This window comes from Antedon mediterranea, chromosome 4 (genome assembly GCF_964355755.1).
Source record: "Antedon mediterranea chromosome 4, ecAntMedi1.1, whole genome shotgun sequence".
NCBI lineage: Eukaryota > Metazoa > Echinodermata > Crinoidea > Comatulida > Antedonidae > Antedon > Antedon mediterranea.
Window position 1 is genome coordinate 24,433,735 of NC_092673.1, and position 26,119 is coordinate 24,459,853.

Below are 26,119 nucleotides of genomic sequence, written 5' to 3' on the forward strand. Positions count from 1 at the left end.
TTTTCTCGGCATGCTCAGATTGACGTATAGACTTGATAGCAGTTGTGGCGTAACGTAGAGACCCGATGGCCCTGGTTTAGTAACCCTAAGTGGCCCTCTATCCAACACTGGAGGCCTAGGGCGTTTTTAGCCTTTTTTCGACATATTGTAATGCATTTTTTCCCTCTGAGCACTGCTAAGGGGCCCCCATAAGCTAAGAGGCCCCTGGTGAGTATAGTGGCCATTTTTGTTCAAAAGAAAGCTATAATTTATTGGCATAATTAAATTAAATTTTTAAGTTAAAGTAAATTAAAGTATGCCAGACGTTTTTGTAAAATAGGGCAAATAAAATACTTCGTTATTAGACTGACTGTAAAGTTCCTTCGTTCTTTTGTTGGCGATTAAACGTCTGTTAAACACCAAATTATTCCAGTCCTAGATAATTAATGACCGTCGGATGAGAACATTGAACTTGGATGGTATCCGTCTTGCTGATTGAGAGACAATTTTGTTAATATACCCGATATCCCCCCGATATATACAGTATGTTTAAACGCCGACTACATTTTGAATATATAGTGTATAACAGGATACATGTAATTACCACTAGGACTTTTAAAGATAATCAAAAGCATCGCTTAATTATGGTATACTAAAAACATAATTTCCCTTGAAGCATGCAACACGGATGTTTTATTTTATTCAAGAGACGTTTGATTACTCAGATAGCCTGTAGGAATAGAAGTTCGTTTACTTTTTCAATCATGTTGATGGCTTCAACAAGCCATTGTCACCATGCTTTAGAATAAGATGAAATTTAGAATGTACTACACTAAAAATAGTGTTTAGATCTTAAACATCTATTTTGTACCCACCTTTTCCACACATTAACTTTTAAACACGTAATTACACGTTTAGCGTGTTTATACCTAAACGTGTTTATAGCTACATGTTGTTTTCCTTTTGTTTTAGTAGTCAATATGTCACTATCATGTTCAGTCAACATGTTTAGGTGCGTGTTTAGCGTTGCGTTCATCATATGGTTTTACTGTATCGGAAAAGAGCTCCACACATGAGCTCCACACATGGCAATTTAAACACGTTTAAAACCTAAACGTGTTTTTATATTGCTCCAATATACACGTCACTGATGTGTTTAGTTGGATACAGACTACATGTTTAGATTGTATTTAGAACCTAAATATGTTTATGGCTAAATGTGTGGGAAAAGTGGGTACAAAATAGTTGTTTATTAAGATCTAAACACTTTTATTTTTATTGTAGTATAGTAGAACATATTCCCTGGACACCCATATTAATTAAAGGAAAGAAATATATATATTAACTATACCAACTGGTACTGGTTCAAGTAACCATCTACATAGAGACATCTGGTAGCCATTGACATGAAGTTGACAATTAAAATAATGCTACTTTTTTTTAATACAAAATTTCAATTGGATTTTATTTTTTTCCAATTGATTCATACTTCTTGAGGTTTTTTTGCCTATTTTAATCTCAGAATGTATAATGTATTCATTTTAATTTGAAAAATGAAAGAATTAAATGTTTATTTATTTATCTATAAGTGACATAGTATATTCAAAATTTGAATCCTTGCCCCTCTTGGATGGCCGTGGCCGCCTCTCGATAATTGTAGTTGTGTTATAAAAAACAAATAGTGTATACAAATTCATTATTGTTATATTAGTCTCATTCCAAAATTGTTTATATCTCTACCAAGCTACCTTCTTTGTTTTCTACTCTTATTCAAACTCCACCCTGTCTCCCTTTGTTATATTTCTTTTATTCCTGTCCACCCAGGCAGCACTTGCCAGCTTTATGCTATGACGTTATCCAAATTCCTTCACAAGTTGCACCGATGAAGGGCTAGTGTTGCCCGAAAGCTCTGCTAACTTTTCTGGCTGTTTTACTTCTCGTTTTGATTTAGCTTTTCGCTTTTATTTTGTATCTCTATTGAGATCCAGCCACTGATACCCACAGCATTGTCATTTTTTCAGTAATTTGCCTTTGGATTAATAAACGAACAGTTACAACAAATGACATATTTCCATGGGTCTGTTCGGCGGATTAATATCCTTTTTGCCTCGTTCGTGATAAATCCATCTTTGTTTTTATAGAAACCATTAAGATATTGGATCTAACACGAATCAATATTCTAATTTAATTATAATATTCTATAGATATTCGCCTGAAAATTAATTATCCAAGACATATTAAACAGTTCGTGGTATTAATAGGCTCCAACAATGGTCAATTATCACGTATTGGTGTTAGAATTAATTCTGGATTATAACTGGACGTACCTGGTCAACCTACTTTTTCTACTATGACTACTCTTTATGTGTGTGGTATACAATTTAACGTTAGCACTTGCAAAATTAAGTAAGACATTTAATACTAATGGTATTATACGCAGGAGAAAGTCGTAGAAATCAATTATAATTAGCAATATTTTGGTGGTCTCTGCGTTGTTAAATTACTTCCGTCATGACCGGGTTTTTTAGTTGTCGAAAATGTAACTATCATTTCTAAATGACGTTTTAATTTGTACATTATTTTCTATCTTCTGTTTGATTCATTCTTTAAACACCAGTCAGGTGGAAAATGGCAAAAGGCTTCCTACTTTATAGGAGTTTTATCAGATAATCTACATTGTTTTGCAGGTCTTGTATTGATTTATATTTTTGTTGTATTACACCTTATTTATAGAGGGTGACCCTAAACAGCGTGTTCTGACAAGCAAGGGGCCCTTTTGATGATGAATGACAGTGGCTGTGTGTATAATAGTACACCGGGGTAACCCCCTACTCGTCTCGAAAGATGTATTAGGTTATTTAAAGTGCACATGAGCCAGATGTGTATACTGGACCTACGGTTTATAGTCCTTATCCGAGAAGATTCGTTCTACCACCAGAACCATGGAGCCAGTGAGGCTCGAACCCTTGCCGGTATTACGGTTCCATCGTCTTAACCGCTGGGCCATTTATGTAACATGGCCACAGTGCTGATTTTGCCATCGCCCCAACCTCACACATTATCTGTATTATGCCTATATTAGCAGTAGGCGTCATTTTTCCAATTACCGTGGTGTTTAGTGAAGTTTTGTTGTTTCAAAGACAGAATTTATCTTAAATTAAATGACATAATAAATCCTAAATAAATGAAACACAAAAATAAATGATATATTGTATAAACGACAGTGCTATGTTTAACCTATTTTAATGTACTTTTCAATTGTGCCAGATGTAATGAGTCATTACTGTTCTGTACTTTCTTAGTAAATGATGGGTGAGTTAGAACACAATGCTCTCTAAATAGCTAAGGTTCCATTTACCAAGACAACTCTAATTATAATAACTTAAATAAATTTAATAAATGCGCTGAATGACGTCATTCACAACACTTCATTAATTCGAGCGTTGATTAGTTTTGCCAGTGAGTTATGCAAATTACTTAATGTTGATTTAAACCTGTTATGTTTAATGCGTTAATAAAGTGTTGAGATATAGAGGGCAGTAGTAGATAGTAGAGTACTATGGTTGGTCCATATCAAATGAACTGCTTGAAAATGTTATCTTTATTGTAATTATATACTAGCGTAAGTGAGTGGGTTTTTTTTATCGAGATACCGAACCCTATCCCAAATTATTACTAAGCTGATTATTATTTATTATTTTATTACCTCTTTGCCCTTTAAGCTAATCTTGTTACCAGTTCCAACTTTATTGAAAGGTAAAATGGAACCAGATAATTATAGTGGGCAGCAAACACATACAACCACAAGATGCTTCTGTTCTACGTTTACTAAGCTAAAGCTTGTTTCACACTAGGAGACGCAATGAAAGGACGATAGTCTGATTGGTCAAATTGCTTACGTTGCGCTTACGTCCGACGTTGTTGCGACTTAGTAGGAACCAAGCTTAAAGGCCAGGTGCGGGCAAAAAATTTCTATTGATCATACATTCCAATAATTATCGATCTATAGTTTCCCCTATGTTTCATAATTTTTGGGATTTTATTTGTGTTACACAAGCTTTTTGAAAATTAGCACTTTCTTATCAGATAGTTCAAATTACACAGTAAAATCTCTATTCTTTTGTACACAAATCTTGAAAATAGAGAGGCATTTTAAAAAGCTATGAAAAATAAAAAATGTTATCAGATGACTAAATATAGGTAATATAACTTGAATTTTACATTTCTGGTATTTTTATTCAACTTCAGAATTTTATTTTCATGCTATAGCAAAAATTATCCACCGTATATCCACTATCTTTTTTCACCTTCTAGAGAGTCACCAGACATGTTATTACATTATGTTAACTACCTAACTACTGAAAAAAAGTCTTCCTAGTTTTTTTGGCAGAATTTTGCCAAATTTTGTATTGTGTAATTGTAATGTTTTTTCGTCTTGATTTCTGTTACAAATATTAGATTTATATACAATTAACCAGATATTATGTTTAAAATTCATGCCTGTACCTGAGCTTTAAGAGTCCTCCTTAAGTTGCGTTCGCATCATCAAGCCCGGATCCGGTGTGCCGGAAGAAAAATGGGGCCGCGTTGCGTTAATTTAAGCAGTACTTCTTTACATTCAAAACACATAACACATAAGCCTAACACAATTGATTGTGTTTATATGTTTAATAATAAAGAATACAAAAGGTAATTACAATATGTATACCGTATTTATATACAATAATATAAAATAAAGGTGAAAGCATCTACGTTGATATAAAGCATTATATACATTTAACAAATCATATTTGAATTAAATTAGTTTAATTTTTTAAATAAATATTCAGAACATAACTTTATACCAATAACGTGTTTGGGTTTTTATAATATTCAATAATACCGAAAATCCCATTAGTGTTTTCTTCCTTAGCAGCCATTCTTTTCCAAAAATGTCTAAGCTCTTTAACAAACCTCGATCCCCTGCACTCTGAAAATCAATGGAACCACCATCCCCGCCTCCCGAAGGTCACCTCATACCAAACCAACCCAGCCCAATGAATAAAATAATTCATTTAATCTCATCCAACTCCCCCTTCCCCTCCCCATGAGTATGTCGTAAGAATACAATACAATAACAACAAGTTCGTAGATAACCTTATAACTGCCATTTTAAGAATTAGTAAATGAAGTAGGCCTACGCCCGTATCGTTGCTGTACATTAAATCGAGGACGATATTTTTTTGTTTTGTATATCGTCTAATTTGAAATTAATCTATTAAGAATTCAGGGAGACTTACTTACATTAGATGTTTAACTTAAACCCTTATAACAATAGCCTACACTAATTGAACGTTATCGCCAAATAACGTTACTTTTTAGGCCATCAGCTGCAAGTATAGGCATAAAGTATAAACACAAAAGGGCTACAAATATAATGTGTTTAATACACTAAACAACACATAAAACGTCATCACAAATATGCATAAATCTAAATTATACAACGGAATTATATAGCTACAATATAATACATAAATATATTACCATAAATTACCTACAATCCAATTAATTTTCAAAAATATATTTCTAATTCTATAGGTATAGAGTAGCAATAGACCAGTATGCCCACAATTACTGTAAGTCTAAAATTAAAAGGAAAAACTAGATATGGTTTTGTTATAAAATTTTATTTATGTTATGTTTTTTTTAAATATTCGTTTTGTTAGTTTCCATGAGTTCAACTATATTTTTATCTTGCAGTATAAATTGTTTCTGACCACAAAGGACGTTTTGACGATCTCAAACTGCTCAACTGAAAATATGGTACGAATTTTTGTTTCTTCTAAAATTGTTATAAATGGACACTTAAAAAAATTCAAGTTGAAATGAACTTGTTCTTGGAATTGTCCACAATGTTTGGTTTTTTCAATACACTGTGCATTACCAACGTTGACTCGTGAAAAACGTCTGGTTGAAAGACCATCAACTTAGTACAAAGTTTTGCAACGCTTGTTGGCGCTGTTCACGGAATTGCCTTGGTTAATTCGCATACATCTCCTTGATAGCCTAGTGAAATAAAAAGCATTACATTTTGTTATTTGACAATATTACTAATACAGCAATACATCGTAATTATACAGTTATGTTATTAGTATTATAAGATAAAATTACTTTATTATTATGTTATACGACATCAATTTTGACTCTAATACTGTAAAAGTTAAAACGCAGCAAGGCCTAGGCTAAAACATTGAATAGGAATTTTGTATTCATGTGTAAGAAAATTGGGTAGGTTATTAAATTGATTGTAACACGGACACGATAGGTGCAGGCTACACTGAAAAAGAAAAATGCATCGTACCGTTTCGACAAATACATCTAAATCCGTTAATTTCCGCCACACAGTCTCCTCCATTTAAACATGGAAAACTCAGACAATAGTCGATTATATTTTCACAGAACTGTCCGTCATATCCCGGCATGCACCTGCAATCATATCCATCCAATGTATTAACGCACTGGCCACAGTGCAAACACGGTGATGAAACGCATGAATCTACGTATTTTACGTCACACAGTTCACCCGTGAAACCATACGAACACGCACATTCGAAATTCCCGCCCATTTTTAGTTTACACACTCCGTGGTTATTACACGGGTTTGATAGACAAGGGTCTTGGATTTCTGCACATCCTAGCCCTCCATATCCGGGCATACAGATACACCTGTACCCCGCGACCTGATCTACACAAATTGCTCCGTTGGTACATGGCTTGTTCTTGCACTCATCATTGTTCATTTCACATCTCGAGCCTGAAAATCCTGGACCGCACGAACAATGATATGAATTTACACCATCGATGCAGTTACCATAAAAACATGGATTTGATGCGCATTCGTCAATATTCATTGCGCATGTCTTACCAGTGAATCCAGATTGGCAATCACACGTGAAATTTCCATGCTGTGAGCTACAATCGCCACCATTTTGGCATGGTTGACTTGCACACGCGTCGATCCAGTGTTTGCAATTTTCACCGTAGTTATTACTCAAACAAAGACACTTATAACCGTTGAATTTGTCAATACACGTCCCACCGTTAATACAAGGGTTGCCAGCGCATTCGTCTACCTGTAATTCGCATAGTTCACCAGTCGTGCCCGATTCGCATAAACAGATAAAACCATTAACAAGATCTTTACAGACACCAGAATTACGACAAGGATTGGATGCACACTCATCGAGGTCGACCGCACAATATCGTCCTTTGAATCCTTTTTGGCATCTGCACGAATACGTCCCAACTTTATCAACACACCTTCCTCCGTGCAGGCAAGGCGACGAGGCACATTCATTTATATTTACTTCACAATTTTCTCCAGTGAAACCTTTAGCGCAGGAACAAGAATAACCATTCACACTGTCCTCGCACCTGCCACCATGTTGGCACGGGTTGCTCCTACATTCGAAGACTTCAGCCTCACAATGCTGGCCTTCGAATCCAGCAACACAAATACATTCATATCCGCTGACATGCTCAACGCAAGAGCCGTTGTTAAGACACGGAGCTGAGCCGCACTCAAGAATTTCCAACTCACAATGTCGCCCTTCAAATCCATCTGCGCATATACAGACGTAGTGGTTTACACGGTCAATGCAGGTAGAATTGATGGCACATGGATTAGAGGCACATTCATTAATATCATCATCACACGTATCGCCTATAAAGCCCGCCGGACAGACGCAGATAAACGTATCGTTACCGTCGACACATTTGCCTCCATTTATACAAGGTAAACTTTTGCATTCATTGATATTCAACTGACAGTTTGATCCTTCGAAGCCGCTTTGACATTGGCATGTATATCCCACACCTTTATCAAGTATGCACAGACCACCATTTTCACATGGATCAGAATTGCAGAAGTTAACATCCAATTCGCAGACGACACCTTCAAAAGCGGACGGACAAATACATCTGAAACCATTCACTTCGTTGATACACTCGGCGTCATGTAGACAAGGGGAGCTATGACATTCGTTTATGTCATGTTTGCAAGTAAGACCGTGATAGCCTGGCGAAGAAAATAATTTAAAGATATTAGGTAAGTGTTTGTTGCAAACATGTACTCTCTGCCTGACTCCGGACCGTGACAAGACAGGAAAATATCATAACTTTTTCCAATAATACGTCATCGCGCTTCATGCATATTCAAATATTTCGTTAAGAAGAACTTCCACTAACCTGGGTTGCAGTAGCATGTGTATCCATTGTTTCCATCGATGCAGACGCCGTGGTTACAAGGACTGCTCTGGCATTCATTGACGTCTTCCTGGCAGTATTGTCCGACAAACCCAGGCTGACACCTACATAGACGTTGGCCGCTGTTGTAGTAGCAGATGCCGTTGTTCTTGCAAGGGTCGTTGATGCAGCTGTCTGTATCGTTTTGGCAAGTTTCACCAGTAAAACCAGTTTCGCAAAGGCACTGGAAATCATTGACCTGTTAAAAAATTAGTGACATAATTACTTGAGTTATAATGAAACACGGAATGTAGATTAATATTGATTAGATCTGTAGTGTGACCATCTTCCTCTTCCCTTTCCCCATCATCATCACCACCACCGGCAACGTTGGTGCTGGCAGTGACGTAACGGCTATGAGCGCTTCGAAAAGGCTAAACGTCTTAGGCCTCCAGCGTGGGAACTTGGAGAGCCACTTATGTTTCCTAAACCAGGGGCCTCAGACCTCTGAGTTACGTCACTGGGTGCTGGTCCTGATGTACCGTAAGTCAAGTGTCAACTATTTTAGAGTATTGTAACAGTGGTGGCGTGATGAATTTACTCACATGGCTTTAAATCGATTATTTCTTTGGCAGAAGAAACACTTTTGTTTTTAGCAAGATTACGTAACTGGTTTTGTTTAATAACTTACCTTGTCTACGCAAGTAGCTCCATTAAAGCACGGTTCCTGGAAGCAGTCATCAATATTGACGTCACACGTGTTACCAGTGTACCCCGCTTTACAGAAACAACTGAATGAATTGACCGCTGTGGAAAACAGATATTTTTTTCAATTATATTGAATACTTTTATTCAACAAAATTTTAAGGACGTATATAAGTCAGAGAAATCACAGTTTTTTCGCTATCGCCTTTAAATTTCACGTACAAGCTTATCCATGTAGTTTGGTCAGCTACTTCATCGATAGGATATCGGTACTTATTAATTCATTGTTACTTATTAATTAATCGATTATTAATTCATCTATATTTATTAATTCATCGATATGTTTTCATTCATCGATACTTAATAAATAAACCTATTTAGTTGGAAATCCACGTAAATCACACATTATGCACCCGGGTTTTCATTTTTAAAACTTTATGATAATGCCCTATAAGCCCAAGTAGATTTTATTTCCTTCATATTAAAGAACCCTGTTGAAACTTATCCCTATTAGAAATTTAATACAATACTTTATGTCGGGTTTATCAACTATGTGTGGTTTCAACACAAGTGTTCTATTAAAGGCCTCATGATTCATGGATTCTTTTCCATGCGAATTTGATTTTGGAAAGCTTTTAATCCAATTATTAGACTAGCAAACGTTTGTCATGTTCACACACTTGAATATTATTACACGTCACAGTTAAACCACACGTGTTTGTAGTACTATACCCCAGCGGACAAGGATCAATTGGATTTCTAATCCACTGTTGTATCTGATAAGTTTCAATCTCGTTCTTGAATACAAAGCATTGAGAAACTTTCTCCATGGTTTAAGCAATATGCGCGCCTACCTAATTAAAATAACGTAAGTATTGTGATTTATTGCATGATTAGGACGGTTCCACAGTGTGATATGCCCAAATATGGTAGTGATACGACATCATCATGTCCATATATGGGCACATCACACTAGTTTGATAGTGTAGACTGAGCGTCTTGGTAAAGTTGCTCCTTGATTTCATTCCTCTTTGTTATGGAAGGTCTCTAAAGCTCAAACTTTATGTGAAAAAAATATGTGATGTGCCAATATATGATCACAATGATGTCATAAATATCATCATAACCATAAATGTTGTCATATTACTACCATATTTGGGCATATCACTACCACATTTGGGAACATCACCCTTTTTGAATCAAACTAGATTGATAGTGTAGACAGAGCTTAAATTGATACAATAGAACTCATATTAAAAAGACACCTACGGGACATATGCCCCCAACATAATTAGCTCTTGTACCAAAACTATTTTTCTTTCTAATTCCACGGCGAAGTAATTTAGTATAGAAGTGTCCCTGAATGGGTTTAATTAAAAAGGGGTTCTAGTTATACCATAAATGAAGTTTTATTTTACCTTTCCATTTAGCTCAATCCATTGGATAATAGGCCTACAGTATTTAAGTGCTAAATTACAATGATACAACAATTATCCATATAAAAATAGGTACCATGCTATTATTATTATTATTTTGATCTCATCAAAAGTAATGATTGATATCAAAAATATTATTGCAAAAGATTTCCTGTGAATTATATATTTAGATTAAGATTAACTGCTATCTGACGTCACGCAAGCATCTTTCACTTTAACAATATAAAACATACGTTATAATTATCGCAAATAACCTGAAATTGATCGGTCGAATTTTATCATGTCACGCAGTATCGCTGGGGAGAGGGTTTACACTTTCTTACAGCATACACAGCTCTGGCTACACTATCAAACTAATTTGACAAAAAACTGTGATGTGCACAAATATAATAGTGATATACCCAAATATGGTAGTGATATGACATCATAATGTTTTGTCACATAAAGTTTGATAGTGTAGGCAGCTTAAGCATACACACAGTGGCGTAACGGCTATGAGTGCTCACTGGCTTAACCTAGGGGCCCCGTATCTTATGGGGGCCTCTGAGCAGTGTCCAGAGGAAAAAAACAAGCATTAAATATGTCGAAAAGGTCTAAAAACACACGAGGCCTCCATCGTTGGAGGGCCACTTGGGTTTCCTAAGCCAGATGGACTCGGGCCTCTGCGTTACGCCACTGCATACACGCCATAATATTTCATACTGAAAGCGTCTTGATTTAAAACACGGTTAATTTTAAATGTTTTTTTTAATGTTTTGATAATTGACATTAATCTACCACGTGCCATTACACAAATTTGATTCAAACAACATAAAACGAAAATGAAAATTTACAATCAAGTTTTGGAAGATAAAAAACTGACCCAAAACATAATAATTGGGTTCAGGGAAATTTCGTAAATTGACTTTAATATTTTTAAATCGTGAAGCCTATTTATTGCAATTATTATTTGTAATAATAAATTATTTTAGAATTTAATGATACTTATATTAATAACCAAAACATGAAAGCTATAGGCTAAAGTCGAAATCTTGTAAAACCCATTTTCATCTTAAATGATACACGAAAAGATATTTCTCAAAAATTATTAATAGAATGGAGCAAATAAAGATATCTTTTACTTTCAATTTGAATTGTTTAGCTTAGAGATTAAAACATCGTAACAATGTTTGTATACTGAAAACGTCACAGCTTAATAAAAGCTACCAGCGGTACGCGACGAGATATTGGTCAATAAGTTTCGCGTACTTCTTGCTTCAATTGCGTCCTAGTGTAAACCAAGCGTTACATTTAAATATTAAGACTTGGAAAAATATTTTAGGCACCTATTTCTCAATGCGGTTAAGGTAATACATTTGATTTCAACATGTGCCTATCACATATGTGAGTAATCCGCACACCGATAACATCTTACAAAATTACCTGAAATCCCCTTGCGTCAGATATTAAAGTTTAAAGAACCGCTCAGCCAATGAGCGATTAGGACAATGTACATCGATGAGTTGTCCAACACAACGAATAACAAACACTCACTGTGATTGGTTAATATAATAACAAACTATAGTCTATCTTTAGTTTACACATTGTTTTGTTGTCTGAATTTGTGCTGAGAGTGTTTGTTGAAACTTTTTTTGTTACCAGGGGAGTTTCTGGTGTTCTGCACAAGGGAATATGAGCATGGGAATTCGGTTTATGAGTTCACGTAAACACGCTTGTAATTTGTGTTGACAATGCGATGACAGAGAGAGTAATGATTTCAGAACCGACATTTCATTAATTGTATATGTGTTTTGCATTACTACGCACTTTCACTAGCAGGCTAAACCGACTAATGTCAAACCTAGTGTACCGTACTTCAAACCTTTCTTTCAATTATGTTCTTGTGATCTGTAGTTAGTTAATTTTATAGTTTAACCGGTTTTTTGGTTTTATAGTTTTCATTCTAGTTAAATCCATTTGATATTATCAATTAGATTTATGGTTTTATTATTTTATTGTTTCTATTTTATAAAAAAAAGTGAAAGAACCCATTTTTAAATAATATCATTAAGTGTATTTAAAATACACAATCAATCAAATACATCTTTGTCATGGGCCTAATCGATAACTTTTTAAAATTTAAAAAACCGACATAGAATTGTTTTATCATAGCTTTTTAAAAACCTCGTTCACAATTAAAATATCTAAATTCAAATTATTTACGACATGAGGATAGTAGTTTGAAGAAGTTTGAAAATGCATTAATTCATAGCTAAAGGAATGGGCAAGGTGAAAATTAATACAGATTAAAACAATAAAATCATAATAGGCCTACCTTGTAAACACGTAGCACCATTTTCACACGGATTACTTGCACATTCGTCGTCATCAGTTCCACAGTGTGACCCAGAATAACCTTTGACACATTCACAATGGTACCCGTTCACACGATCCAAACACGTTCCGCCATTTCTGCACGGAGATGATGAACATTCATTTATATTAACTTGACAGATCCTTCCACTGAAACCAACGGTGCATTCACACGAGAAACGAGCAGATTCATCTATACATACTCCATCATTTAAGCAAGGATTCGATTCACACTCATTTGAATCCAACTCGCATAGTTCACCATGGAAACCTTGAAGGCATGCACATGTGAACGAATTTACAGAGTCTACGCAGATGCCGCCATTTTGACACGGGCTAGATTCACATTCATCGATAAAACTTTCACACAAAACTCCAGTGAATCCAAAAGGACATGTACAGTAGAAGCTCCCAGGTACGTTTGTACATAAGCCTCCGTTCATACACGGTCTGATTACACACTCGTCAACATCATTTGCGCATGATCTACCGGTAAATCCAAGCGAACATTTACATTGGAAGTCCGTTTCCTTGTTTATACATGTACCACCGTGTAAACACGGGTCTGGTGAACATCTATTAAGTGATATTTCACACGTCTTTCCTTTTAAACCATGTGGACATATGCAAACAAAACTTTCTAACAGGCTAACGCATGTACCGTTATTCAAACATGGCATCACATGACAATAATCAATAGCAATGTCACATAGATCCCCGGTAAATCCTGGTAAGCAATCACAAGAAAACGCGTTTTTAAGATCGTTACACGTTCCGTAAACGCATGGCCCACTTGAACATTCATTTGTATGCGTTCCGCAGTGTTTGCCCGTAAATCCAGGTGGACATTCGCAAATGTAATCGCCGATTTGGTCGACGCACGTAGCACCATTTCTGCATTGATCGCGTAGGCATTCGTTTATCTCGCTTTCGCACCACTGTCCAGTGTAACCCGTCTTGCATATACAACTAAATGATCCTTCATCCTGTTTAATACACGTTGATCCTTTTTGACACGGTTCTGCAGCGCACGGATCATAACTGTCAACATCACAATTTTTCCCGCCATAATTCTGTGGACAGTTACATTCATAATCCCCTTCTAAATCCAAGCAGAGCCCATTATTTTTGCAAGGGTTACTTTCGCATTCGTTGAAATCATATTCACATGATTTTCCATAGAAACCCAGCGGACATCTACATGCATAATCATTCAACAGGTCAACACATGTACCTCCATGACTACATGGATTTGGCAGACAATCATCCACATTGCGTTGACATCTAACTCCACGAAAACCGAACGAACACAGACAAGTAAACGAGTTCGTGCCATCTACACATAAAGCCCCATTCATACAGGGGTTACTTTTACATTCGTCTACTTGACTATCACAGTATTTTCCTTCGAATCCAACTGGACAAGAACATCGGAATCCACGTTTGCCTTCTACGCACTCTCCACCATTCTGACACGGGACGTCACCACATCGACTATCCAGCTTCTGATTGCAAGTGGTTCCTGACCAACCATCAATACATTCGCATTTAAAATAGTCAAGACCATCTGTACAAATACCGCCATTCCTACATGGGTTTGAACTGCATTCATTCTTCGTACGTTCGCAAAATGTTCCTGTGGAAGATTTAAGTAAAGTAACAGCATGGAGAAATAAGTTAGGATCTCCATGGTAACAGTGACCACTATTGTAATATACTTTTAAAACTCTTACCAACAAGGAGGAAAATGTTTGTTCTTCATGTTACCAATGAACTTCCTTCTATTTTCCCCAGGTTTTACTTAATGAATTGGCACAATACAGTACCATCTCTTTCTCACTCGTCATTACCAGGCGCAAACTTACCAATAAACCCAGGTGAGCAGTGACAGAAGAACTTCCCTGCAAAACCTCTCTGGCACAGTCCGCCGTTCATGCATGGCTCGCTGGCGCACTCTTCCACCTCCTCCTCACAGTGTTTACCCGAGTAACCAGGTAAACATAAACATCTGTAATCTCTGGTAAGATCCTACAAATCAAATATTCACAATTAAATCACCTTTTTAAAATTTGTAAAGCCCCTATTACAAGGGGAACCTCCGGGACACAATAAAATGGCCCCTAATTGGGAGTCGCCTATATCGGAGTTGGCTGATAACATAACATTATATCATTTCTCAGGAAAAAATGTCCCCTTTAAGGTTGTCACCTGAATGTTATGTGTAAAAGTCCTACTATTATTGTTTTTGGCTGTGTATTTTACGAGGAAATGGTTACGTTCTGTTTTTGAGATAATAATTCACATGTTGGAATTTTCATAGAGGTACATTCGAGGTTTTATATATAGGCCTAGATTCCGAAGAAAAAGTATATTTGCACCCCAGGCAACACATGAGAAAATTGATAACAAATACATTTCGACTTACTTGACAGTTTGCACCATTTTTACAAGGATTTGGTAAACACTCATTTATATCTGCAAAATAGAAAAGTTTTTGGCAGGCCTTGTTAACAAAAGTAATATTTATTAACCAATAAATAAGATAGGAGAGTTCATTTAGAGTCTTTCTATTCTGGTGAATATTTTATAATAACAAAATTATTATATTGTCGTCTTATATGCCGGTTGTTAACCTTGCAACAATAAATAGGCTACATGCCCGGTTACATTTTTAATCAATCTTTCATCATGATTTTTATGGTTTTTAGACATAGGCTTATATTTGTGGAGAGATGTTTGTATAAACTTCTTCTGAGAAAGTACTAAAACCATGTGAAAATGACTCATGCAAATTGTATAATAGAATTATTCCACAATCGAAACACAAACTTCGTTAAAATGTATTATTTCCTTACACATGCTTAAGAATTCAACAGAGCAAATTAATGTTGTCTGTATACATTGCATATACAGCAACACTCGGCACAGACACGTCTATTTTCCCTAATGAGAACAAGCCTAATGTGCTTGATACAGCTAGTGCTATGAATTAAGATAATGAAATAAACCCGCTGTATTGTAATGTTTGATTTTATTTTATTAAAAAGTGACTAATCGCTTTGATATCATTTGTCTGAAACAACGTTTGTGTAATCGCCTACGGACGAGTAGTCAAAAAATAATTAAAATACACCCCACTAGGCAAATGATATTAGTCATAATGTGTATTAGTTTTGTCATAATTCTGTGTTTGTTTAGGAAGTTCTGGTATTTTTGGGAAAATATGTCTGTAATCGTTAGGATGATTACAGATATAATAAAATATCCTCCACGGTTAAAATTATGTATGTGGTATATCTGGCTTACATTTTTTTTTTGTATTAAGAACCATCCGCATTTTTTAGGCCTAGAATGTGTCTTTCAAGATCATAGCATCTATATCTGTCATTACATGAAACAAAGTCATTTTCTACGATGTCTATCAGCGACAGAAAAGTTCAACTCCCATGAGTGCCTCTTCTTTGTTTAAAATGTCAACGACTTTTGGTGTAAAAATAGAACCTTGAAGAAAACGTCTTAAAAGATAGTTACAACCCCTCTTCGTATGTTTATAATTTGGCTTAAGCCTAATATAAATACATTATAAGCCCAGTGCCGTAGGAGAGCCTCATTGGGTTAATCTTTCAAGATAATGCTTTATCTGTTCTATCTTTAGACCACATGGAAAGTTTGGTGTATTACGCGCCTATATTCATGATATTAAGTTGGAGATATTTCGAAAATATTTTAGAGGATTGGACGAGATATAATGGACATTTAAGTGCACTCAAGTTATTGAAACAAATGAGCGATTCGTCTTACGGTTCCGTAAAATATTACACAGCATTTGTAAGAAGGGTGATGGTTAATATAGGCCACTTATGTAATTTTGAGTAATTTTTAAAAGCAAAATTCAAGCTATTTAGTGTCTTTAGGGTGTAAAATAATTAACAAAAATATGTTGCCATTTTTCTAAAAAATCTTTAGGGCTAATGCCATATGAGTTCTATACTATAAACCTTACATAAACCTACATGCAACAGTATTCATCCATTTTGAATCTCAAAATGGCCGCCATTTGAGAAAAGGGTTAAAATCTACTTAAAAATTGTGTAGGCCTACTGTTAAATGACATATAGGTTTAAATCACATCTAATGATTAGGTAGCGATATGATTGTCTCCCATCAGTAATACAGTTTGTTTTTTTATATTAATTATTATTTCCACATTAAATCCATAAAAAGAGTGGATCTATACTTTCGAAAATTTCGAAGGCTTACACACCACAGAGAGGAAAAACACAAAAACAAAGTCTATATGAGGTTACTCACCAGGAATGCGATGTCTTCCTTTTAAACTATTTGACGTTTTTTTCTGAAAATATAATAACAACATGCATTTTCTTATTTGTGTTGACTGATTGATTTGCTGAGCAGTATCGTACCGTAATCGTTATATTGCAGTAGGCCTACTTATCGATCATTAACAGACTATTAATTTTAATATTATATATATTTTTTAAAACTTATGATTTAAAAAAAAGACAACGAAAAAACTGAACATTTGACATTTGAAAGGCTTACTATGACCTCCCACAAGTGGAGCAAAAAATTACAAGATTAATAAGTAAAGATTATTAAGGATATGTTACGTAATTAAATTTCAAATAACAAGACATTTTAATTATTTTACATAGTTTTAAATACGCTTATATTGCTTTATCAGATATACGATAAGATGTAACCTATTTGTTAGACGCATGGGAAGCCAATGTTTTGTTTAGTGATTTTAAACAGGTAATTTTTAAATGGGTTACAGGTGCTGATAAATAAAACTTTCTTTTTTATTCCAGTTCGATGACTTGATTTTCATAAAACAGTATAGGCATAAAAGGCGGTCCTACTACTGTAATATCATGTGTAAAGTATTAGGTAAAGTTATTTTATAGTAAGATGAGTGTATTAAATTTAGACTTGCAAATTACGCCCTCTCTAAAACTTTGGTTAACTAAAATAAAAATCAGTTACATGTAATATTGTTGTCGAAAAATAGAAATAGCATCTGTTTTTGTGCAGTCACGCCCTGAGGATTGAGCAACCATTCCCCCAGCTTCCCCTGATTATAGTAACCTGACACATGTCCTCTGGTTGCGACACAATCCATTTAATTAGTATTAGGTCTCACACAAACCTATTATGTGGAAAGTGTATCGAGTTTAAATTACCTAAAAAGTACTACTAGTATTTATATTGTCTAATCTGTACATACTTACCCTATTTGTCCTATGCCATGAGCCTAATGTCCCGGAAGCAAAGTAGAGGACAATACAACTAATTATAAAAATACACGAACTTGAAGTTGGTGTTTTTAATCGTACAGCAACCATCTTACAAAGTAATTTGTTAAAAAATCCATAAAGACGAACAAATAATTAAATTTACTCAATTAAAGACACTGTTAGCAAAGAATCCATTGTTTTTTTTATTTATCCGATTGTTAAAGCAATTAAATTGTAAACAAACTGTCATGTAATGTCCTAGCTCAATAGTAGAAAGTTTCTGCCTAAAGTTAATATTTTCAATGAAAGCAGACAACGTGTTGATAACTCCGCCCATAAACAGCTCATATTGTTGATATATCCATACGCGTCAGAATTGTTTAGTATCTTGTGTAATCACGCGTGTGAATCTGCTGACAAATCAATGATCCAATAAAATAGTTCCAGGTGTGTACAGATACACTTTTACTTAGTTTTAATTCCAAAGTTGTAATATAGGTTAATCGAAGGTGTTCAGCGGGTCAAAAGTTAACTGTGAGGTCATAAATTCCGACGGTGTATCTAGCTGAAAAAAATAATAATTAAGACGCATTTTGTTATTCGTGTATTGAGTGATTATCTAGACGTTCTAATAACTTTCGACACATTCATTACACCTCTGCTTGCCCGTTGGCGGCAGTGCCTCTATGCTGTCTGTTTAATGAATAGTCTGCTAGTATTAAAACGGAACCAGACGGACGAGAATAAACAAACCCAATAAAACCGCTATGCAATAGTCTTTATTTTAAACTATTCTACAAGAAAAAAAGAATAGACTTTGTTCAGTAGGGGGTCAAAATGAATCAAGTCGAGTGTCATTGTTAACCTTTCAGCCTCTTTTCTTGTAAGGAATTTTTCAATTACAAAGTAAAGTCCCAAATGATTATTGTTTGTAGACCTACTGTATATTATAGGACCTACTGTTTACAAATAGGCCTAATATTATTCAGTACATTCCGTTTAAATTGTAACATTACATTGTTCACTTTCTTCTAACTATAACATCGTTTTTAAATGACATGTAATTAGTTAGGCCTATATGAACTGCAATTCATTCTAATTACCAAACTTCCTGTAACAAAACGTATTAAAATATAGCCAAGGAAAACTGAAAATTCTGTCTGACACGATTCGAAAGACATTCCATATCAGGAATGAACCCGATTAATCGTTGTCTAGATGGAGGCCAGTTTGTTACAAATAAGCCGTCAATTTCAGATATTGCTGCTGCGCAAATCATCATTTTATGCGCCGGGCTTAACAGCGAAACGACTTGCTGAAATATTATAGTTTGGCCTATAGGCCTACATAATATAATAAAATTAACATACCTCGTTAACTTAACCGCTGTGTTTCGTTAAGTATAAAGTAACCAGGAGAGTGTAGGTATAATATCATAATAACTTCATGCAAATAGTAATACTGTTTAAAAGAGTATTTTCTGTATGTTTTATCAATCATAATTGTTTAGGCCTATATTGTATTTTGGACACAACAAAGTGTCCCCTGAATAGAAATGTCCTCGAAAGATGAGTATGCTACTGTATGATAGTTTATAGTATATTTTGTATTCCGAATGTTAGTAGGCCTACAGCTTATTAAACTACAATTAGTCTTAATCATGGATGAAATAAAGACCTAGTGTGAACATAAACTTATTCATTGGGTTGATTGACATAAGAAGTGGGGCTCACTACGCTGTTTACACGAGATGCATAACATTATTTCCGATCATAGGAAGTGTCTGCCAATTTCTTATTTACATTTTCCACAATATTGTTTAAACGCAGGTGTATTATTTGATGGTACATTATCCAGATTTCCATTCCATGTGAACATGTACACGCGACGATGATGTGAACACATGACATCGTGTGAACGCATACACAAATACAAAGACAAACGGAAGCCCAAGTGAATTCATAAAAACAATTCTCTAAGCCTACCTAGATTTATTTTACATCTTCCCGAGTTATTGCAAGCCTCGAACTCCCTATATCATTATTTGATATTAGACCTATCGCAGTTTAGTTCAGTTGTTAAAACAATTTATAATACGAAATTATGTATGGGGTCTACCTCCTTGACTAGACCTGCCCTGTGACTTATACCTGGCTATACTCGCATTATAACTCAAGTTCAACCTTATAAGCAGCTGTATAAGGAGATTTTAATTGATACAGGAAAAATCGTATTTTATACAAAAAACATTATACGACATTTGACATTGCGGAAAGCCTATTACATAATAATGCAGTCTGTTGCTTTAGTTTATCGCAAACACTGGCGTTGCTAATAATATATAGCATAAACTCAACATCAAAGAAGAAAAGTTTAAATGAAAATAAGTTAAATTGAATAAATATATTTACCAAAGTACCAAAACTCGTCGTGTAAGTTTCAGGTATATATGTGTTTAAATAGTTAATTACAGTTAAGAAAGAGTTTATGATAATCCTATCAACATTCTCCAATGAGATATGATGATTATTTAGTGGATATATTGAGAAAAAAAAATGTTGATTCCTCCATAGTGGATGAGAGACCAATCAGGAGACCTTCAAGTGTTTGTTTTAAACATTTAAGCATAAGAAATACCAAAATATAACCAACAATTTATTTTATTACTTTAGGTCTACTGTATTGAGAGTTTGCTGTCAGTTTGTGGATTTCCTTGTCAATGATATCGACTGGATTTGGCCTTTTTCGTTTTTCTTTTCTTTTTTTTTGTAAAAGAGGAAATTTAATACTGAATTAAATATGTTACGATTGCGTATAGACACAGGTCAAATATGTCTACATGGAGTTAATTGAACTAGGGAACCAAACGTTTTAACTTTAAAATCAGGTACCGGTACGCTAATAGGACCTAAGTATGTATAGCATTACAGAAGTTTTAAAAAACAGGTGAATGTTGTGGTTTTTGATTTATTCTCTCAAAGAAATTTACATAAATTTGGAATTGTATTTTAAAAATATTCTGATGTATCGACGCGCTGAATATACTGTAGTTTACAATAGTTTACAAAATATTATCAATGTCCTTGTTAACGCCACTAACTGAATTAATAATTAGTTTAATTTTTAAGTCTACCAATCTTTTATAAAATAAAACCATTAAAGTACACGTTGAAACAAAGTATTAAAATGCCTACAATTAATAAAAATGTAAATTAAAATAATACAATTATGTTTTTTCAATGTCTACTCTTTAAATCAAATTGTGTTCCATATGCCATAGAAAAATAAAAACCAAATTAACATAATATAACTACCTGTAGGCCTATAACCTAGATTTGATTAAACAGGCTTACGCTAACATACTGCACCTTGAAAAAGACCGATTCCCCCCCCCCCCCCTTCCCCTTCGTAAGATAGAAATATCAATACACTCACCAGATTTAATTATGTGTTATTTGACTGTATTAATCATCCAAAAGCAACAATATTATTCCTTCTTCTAAATGTCTTCCCACGCTTAATGTCTCAACCTATTCCTCTGTCATTCAGACAGAAGTGTTTCCATAAACTGTATCAAATTCAAAACTTTCCAGTAAATATGACGTCATGCCACGTGCTCGTCATGGTTCAATGAAGGTTCAGTATGAATTTGAGTGGAAAAGGGAGTAACGTTTCTCTTTCTGAAGTTATCTTCTAAAATAATTACTGATCTGAATATGGTGTCCGGTCTTTTAGGCCCATAAAAAAAGTGATATAATAAAGATTTTCCTTGAATTGCAATATGTCTGCGTTTGTTCTTAACTTGAATTTGGCAATCGAGGAAATTAAAAATTACTTTATAAATAATACTGTAGTACTTTGTTTTCTCCAATAAGTGCATTTACTGTACATTTTCTATTATTGTCATATTCAATATACATTGACGTAACAATGAAGAATCCCTCCTTTGCTGCGAAACGAATAAGAGGAAATCATTATGTTTTAAAACCCTGTCACGTCCAGACCCAGCACATTTTAAAATGGTATAATCTGCATGCAAGACATGACATAAACGTTTAACTATTTTTTAAATACACAGGCCTTCCGTGTTCTGCCATAACATTATTGTAATATTACATCACATGATAGAGTAGCAAAATATTGATTTATCTATTACTTTTGTTTTTTTTTTAATCCGAACTTTCGGTTTAGAACAATTATTATTATTTAAACGCTGTATGAAAATGCACTATATAAAATTTAAACGAGCTTATATATGTGACGTAGGCCCTATACATATAAATAGAACCCCTTCCCATAGAACGGGGAAATACCGTATCTATGTTTTAACACAACACTTCAGCGAGCCTATCCAGAAGACACCCCAAAGGGAAGTACACCTTTTTGAGTCATGTACTCATAATAGTGGTTTCTTACAATAAGTTTATACGGGTGAGTGAATTTCACATGTTTAACCACGCTTTCTGCAAAAATATAACTATAATTTTGAGCCAATAATTATCAGAAATTTAAAAAAAACCTCTTCGCTTGTCAGTTATACATAATTATCATTAAAACTTGGATAATAACCTTTATAAACAAATTAGACCTATTTGAAAGTCATGTTCTGCTAAAACAGACATGTAATTATTACACGATATATGCTGCCCGATAAGTTTCCGTTTTCTCTAATTAACACTATTTTTACTCCTTAACTTGCCCGCCTTAATTATTTATCCAAGCAGACAGGATCCGAAGGTAGTCTGACTAGTGCATTTTGTTTCATTTTTACAACTTTTAAATAGAATACTTGACTATATTCTCGATAAGAACAACTCCCAGTCCACACAGCTATGAGTACCTGGTTAAAAAAAATAGTAGGGAGTAGGGGTAAGGGAAGTGTTCATCCCACAACAACATAATGTACAATAGGCCTACTTTACACGTTCAGAATAAAACTGGATCTTAGCATTTTTCGTATTCGTATTTAATGTTATATCTTGGGATGGGTCAAACTTTCTTTATAATATGACCCTTCCCCCACATGATTACTTCACTGTATTTATTATCCTGTATATTATTGTGTATTGTAGAGTGGAGCTGTGGCTTGGTGGTTATGATGCTTGGCTACCAATCTAAGGGTCCTGGGTTCAAGTCCTGTCATATGTCAGGGTTTTTTTCTCATGACAATTTACAACTCCACTCCCAAAGACTTATAATAAGTCTTTGTCTATGTAGAGCATCTTGTGTATATGTTTGTCTTATATGTTCTAGTGCAGTATTTGGAGAGCCATCTCGATAGTGCTTTGCACTCCTGGCAATCCTCAGGGTGCTGCACCGATGTATTGTCATGTATTGTTGTGCCTGAAAATTGAATAAAAAAAAATATAAAAAATAAAATAAATAAAATTGAATTGAATATAACGGACGAGTAGCGTATTGGAATACAACATTGTTATCATTTGTATCTGACATCCCAAGACCACCCCAAGTGGATTAAACAGATATCATAGGCCTAATAGTTTAATCCTTAATCCTTATTAATAGGATATACTTGATACAGATTTACTTTGAATTACATTACAACCCTCTTGAATTGATTACCACATTTGGATAATTACAAACATACTTTGTGGATATTTCTGTCATTAATCTGTTAAAAGTATCATTCCAGAGAGACCAAATTATATATGTTTTTCTCATGAGAAATGTTTTTGTTGTAAAATTTTAACTTCATTCTGCGTTTAATTGATAGGTACATTTCTGTTTTTTTCTGTTAATTGTCTAGGCCTGCGGTCAAGAAATACAATACAGTTTCTTTAGAGATAATTACCAAAAGATCCAGTGAATTATTTAAGGTAATATAAAACTAGCATAACTTTATGTTTTCTTTGTATAAATATTGCTTCGTTCCTTAATTTAGAGTTGCCCTTTTATTTCATATTTTAAGGACTCGCAAAAATGTATACATAGGCCTATAAATTGTTGTTTTCCCCTTGTAAAAAAAATAATTTGGTTTCCTAAAAAATGAAAACGTGGAAATAGGCCTATACATAGTTTTTTTTGTTGGTATTAGAGCAGTGAAAATTAGTGATGAAATAAATAGGCCCTATTGTAAGGAACTTAATCAAATTACAGTATTTTAAATGCCTGTTTAATAAATAGAACTTTAATAGAAATTGTTATGATTAAACATAATTATATCATTCTCAAAATTCGAGTAAATACAACAGTTAATATTTCAAAATAATAAGCACTATTTTAGTGGTAACCGTTTCTCCTATTATTTGATATCATATGTCATTAACAATAATTGTTAATGACATATGATATCAAATAAATTCATAATAATTTCATAAGCCTCTTTGTCGTTATACAGTAAAATGACGTTTATAATGAAAACTAATTATATCAAATACATAAATTGTGCCTCATAATTATATTTTATAGTTAGTCGGAAACCAAGTTAGCGCTACAGGAAACGGAAAATCACAGGAGAGGTGTATGTTAATTTGTTTAAAAAGTCAAAGCAATATTAATGCATTTTGTATGGTCATCTCCTCGTCATAAATTTAGAAAGTGTACGTTTTTTAAAATAAAATAATGATATTAACAATGTTAGGATGATGATTGATTATTCTTGATCATGATAATGAAGTAATATGACATTGATTATGATAATGATTTTGATGTCACGTATCTTGTTGCTTCTCTTGGGCACCACCATTAAGAGGGGACATTTTCTAGGCAAAAGAATGAATATTTTTTTACACTATAGACGGTCAAACCCTAATAAGGGGACACCCCCAACGAGAGGACACTTTGTTGGGTCAATATAGTTTTTCTACATAATGTGGTACGACGTAGGCACCGCCATTTAGTTGCTAAAACACCTCGTTCATTTCGATGCCTAAGTTGCTCCTGCCAAATGATGGACGTAAATTACAATAGCAAAGATATCTAGATCTGTTTCCACTTTTCATTGTATTGGACTTTTAATTTGAATTAATGTATTATTAATTGATTGACGCAAACTATGTGATGACGTCAACGTGGAGGGTTTGTTTTGCCTCCATTTAATATATACGAATTGTTAACATCAATCATTTCCATTCCATATCAGCGTCCCCCGTCTAACCCCATTGAGATACAAATGTTGTTTACATTACAAACCGTTAAAAGCATTTGTCATCATATACTGTTGTCGCTTGATTTACATTAATTTGACATTTATTGCATTTTAATTGGTCTAACCAGGGAAGAGTTAAATTAACTCTTCCCTGGTCTAGCCTAGCATCATTTATCTATTCTCGCCCACAGGTTAACCTATTTATTACTATTTGCTTACAGTTACATGAAAATAAAATATATAATTTACGATTACGTACAATTTATTATGTGTTACATAAAATATCTTTGTCGACTATAAATATAGGCCCTACAGGTATTGTCATAATATCAAAGCATACCAAACAAATGTTTTTTTTTCGTCCCTATGCCATCTCAGTACGATTAGTAAAAACGTAACAATTGAAATGTTTCCATGCAATATGTTGGCAAAAAGTACACAGCAAAATTTGAAATTCTAAGCAAGAAAAAAAAATCTTGTTTTAAGAAAAAATTCTTAAAATAAGTATTTTTTTTCTTGTCAAGATTTAAAATTACTTAAAACAAGAAATAATTTTCTAGAAAAGACACATTTTCTTAAATTAAGTTTTGCAATATTCTTGAAAATGCTTATTACAAGAAATATTTTACTTAAAATAAGAAGTCAATATCATTCTCTTCTTATTAAGAATAGTTTTGCTTAAAACAAGATTTGAAAATACTTAATTTGAAAAGTATTTTACTTAAAATAAGAAATCTATATTTTATTTATCCCTATCAAGAATAATTTTTCTTAAATCAAGATTGATGAATTATAAAAATTACTTAAAACAATCAATATTTTTCTAGGTAAGACAAAGTTTCTTAAATTAGGTTTCGCAATAGTCTTGAAAATACTTGTTTTGAGAAATATTTTACTTAAAATAAGAAGTCAATTTCACACTACCCTTATCAAGATTATTTTTACTTGAATCAAGATTCGCAATATTCTTGAAAATGCTTATTACAAGAAATATTTTACTTAAAATAAGAAGTCAATATCATTCTCTTCTTATTAAGAATAGTTTTGCTTAAAACAAG

General features: G+C 33.9%; 1 protein-coding gene and 1 long non-coding RNA gene across 3 annotated transcripts in view; one reads left to right on the top strand and one right to left on the bottom strand.

Moving 5' to 3' along the window:
- Window positions 1-4,685: 4,685 nt before the first annotated feature.
- The window catches only part of LOC140046989 (uncharacterized), a 29,345-nt gene continuing 7,911 nt past the window's right edge, over window positions 4,686-26,119 (bottom strand). Inside the window, exons 2-11 of one of the 2 annotated variants that reach the window (XM_072091783.1) lie at window positions 21,389-21,521; window positions 17,948-18,518; window positions 17,007-17,049; window positions 15,121-15,170; window positions 14,561-14,723; window positions 12,658-14,331; window positions 8,894-9,009; window positions 8,206-8,461; window positions 6,320-8,035; window positions 4,686-6,024 (exon numbers count right to left, since the gene is read on the bottom strand). In XM_072091783.1, the coding sequence (XP_071947884.1) occupies window positions 5,981-6,024; window positions 6,320-8,035; window positions 8,206-8,461; window positions 8,894-9,009; window positions 12,658-14,331; window positions 14,561-14,723; window positions 15,121-15,170; window positions 17,007-17,049; window positions 17,948-18,061 (4,176 nt within the window). In that variant the 5' untranslated portion in view covers window positions 18,062-18,518; window positions 21,389-21,521 and the 3' untranslated portion in view covers window positions 4,686-5,980. The remainder of the gene's footprint in view (window positions 6,025-6,319; window positions 8,036-8,205; window positions 8,462-8,893; window positions 9,010-12,657; window positions 14,332-14,560; window positions 14,724-15,120; window positions 15,171-17,006; window positions 17,050-17,947; window positions 18,519-21,388; window positions 21,522-26,119) is intronic. The other variant, XM_072091782.1, reaches the window with a different exon arrangement.
- Window positions 5,743-24,834, top strand: LOC140046991 (uncharacterized). Its single transcript, XR_011844889.1, has 3 exons — window positions 5,743-5,781; window positions 23,721-23,790; window positions 24,383-24,834. It is a non-coding gene; the product is annotated as an uncharacterized lncRNA (long non-coding RNA).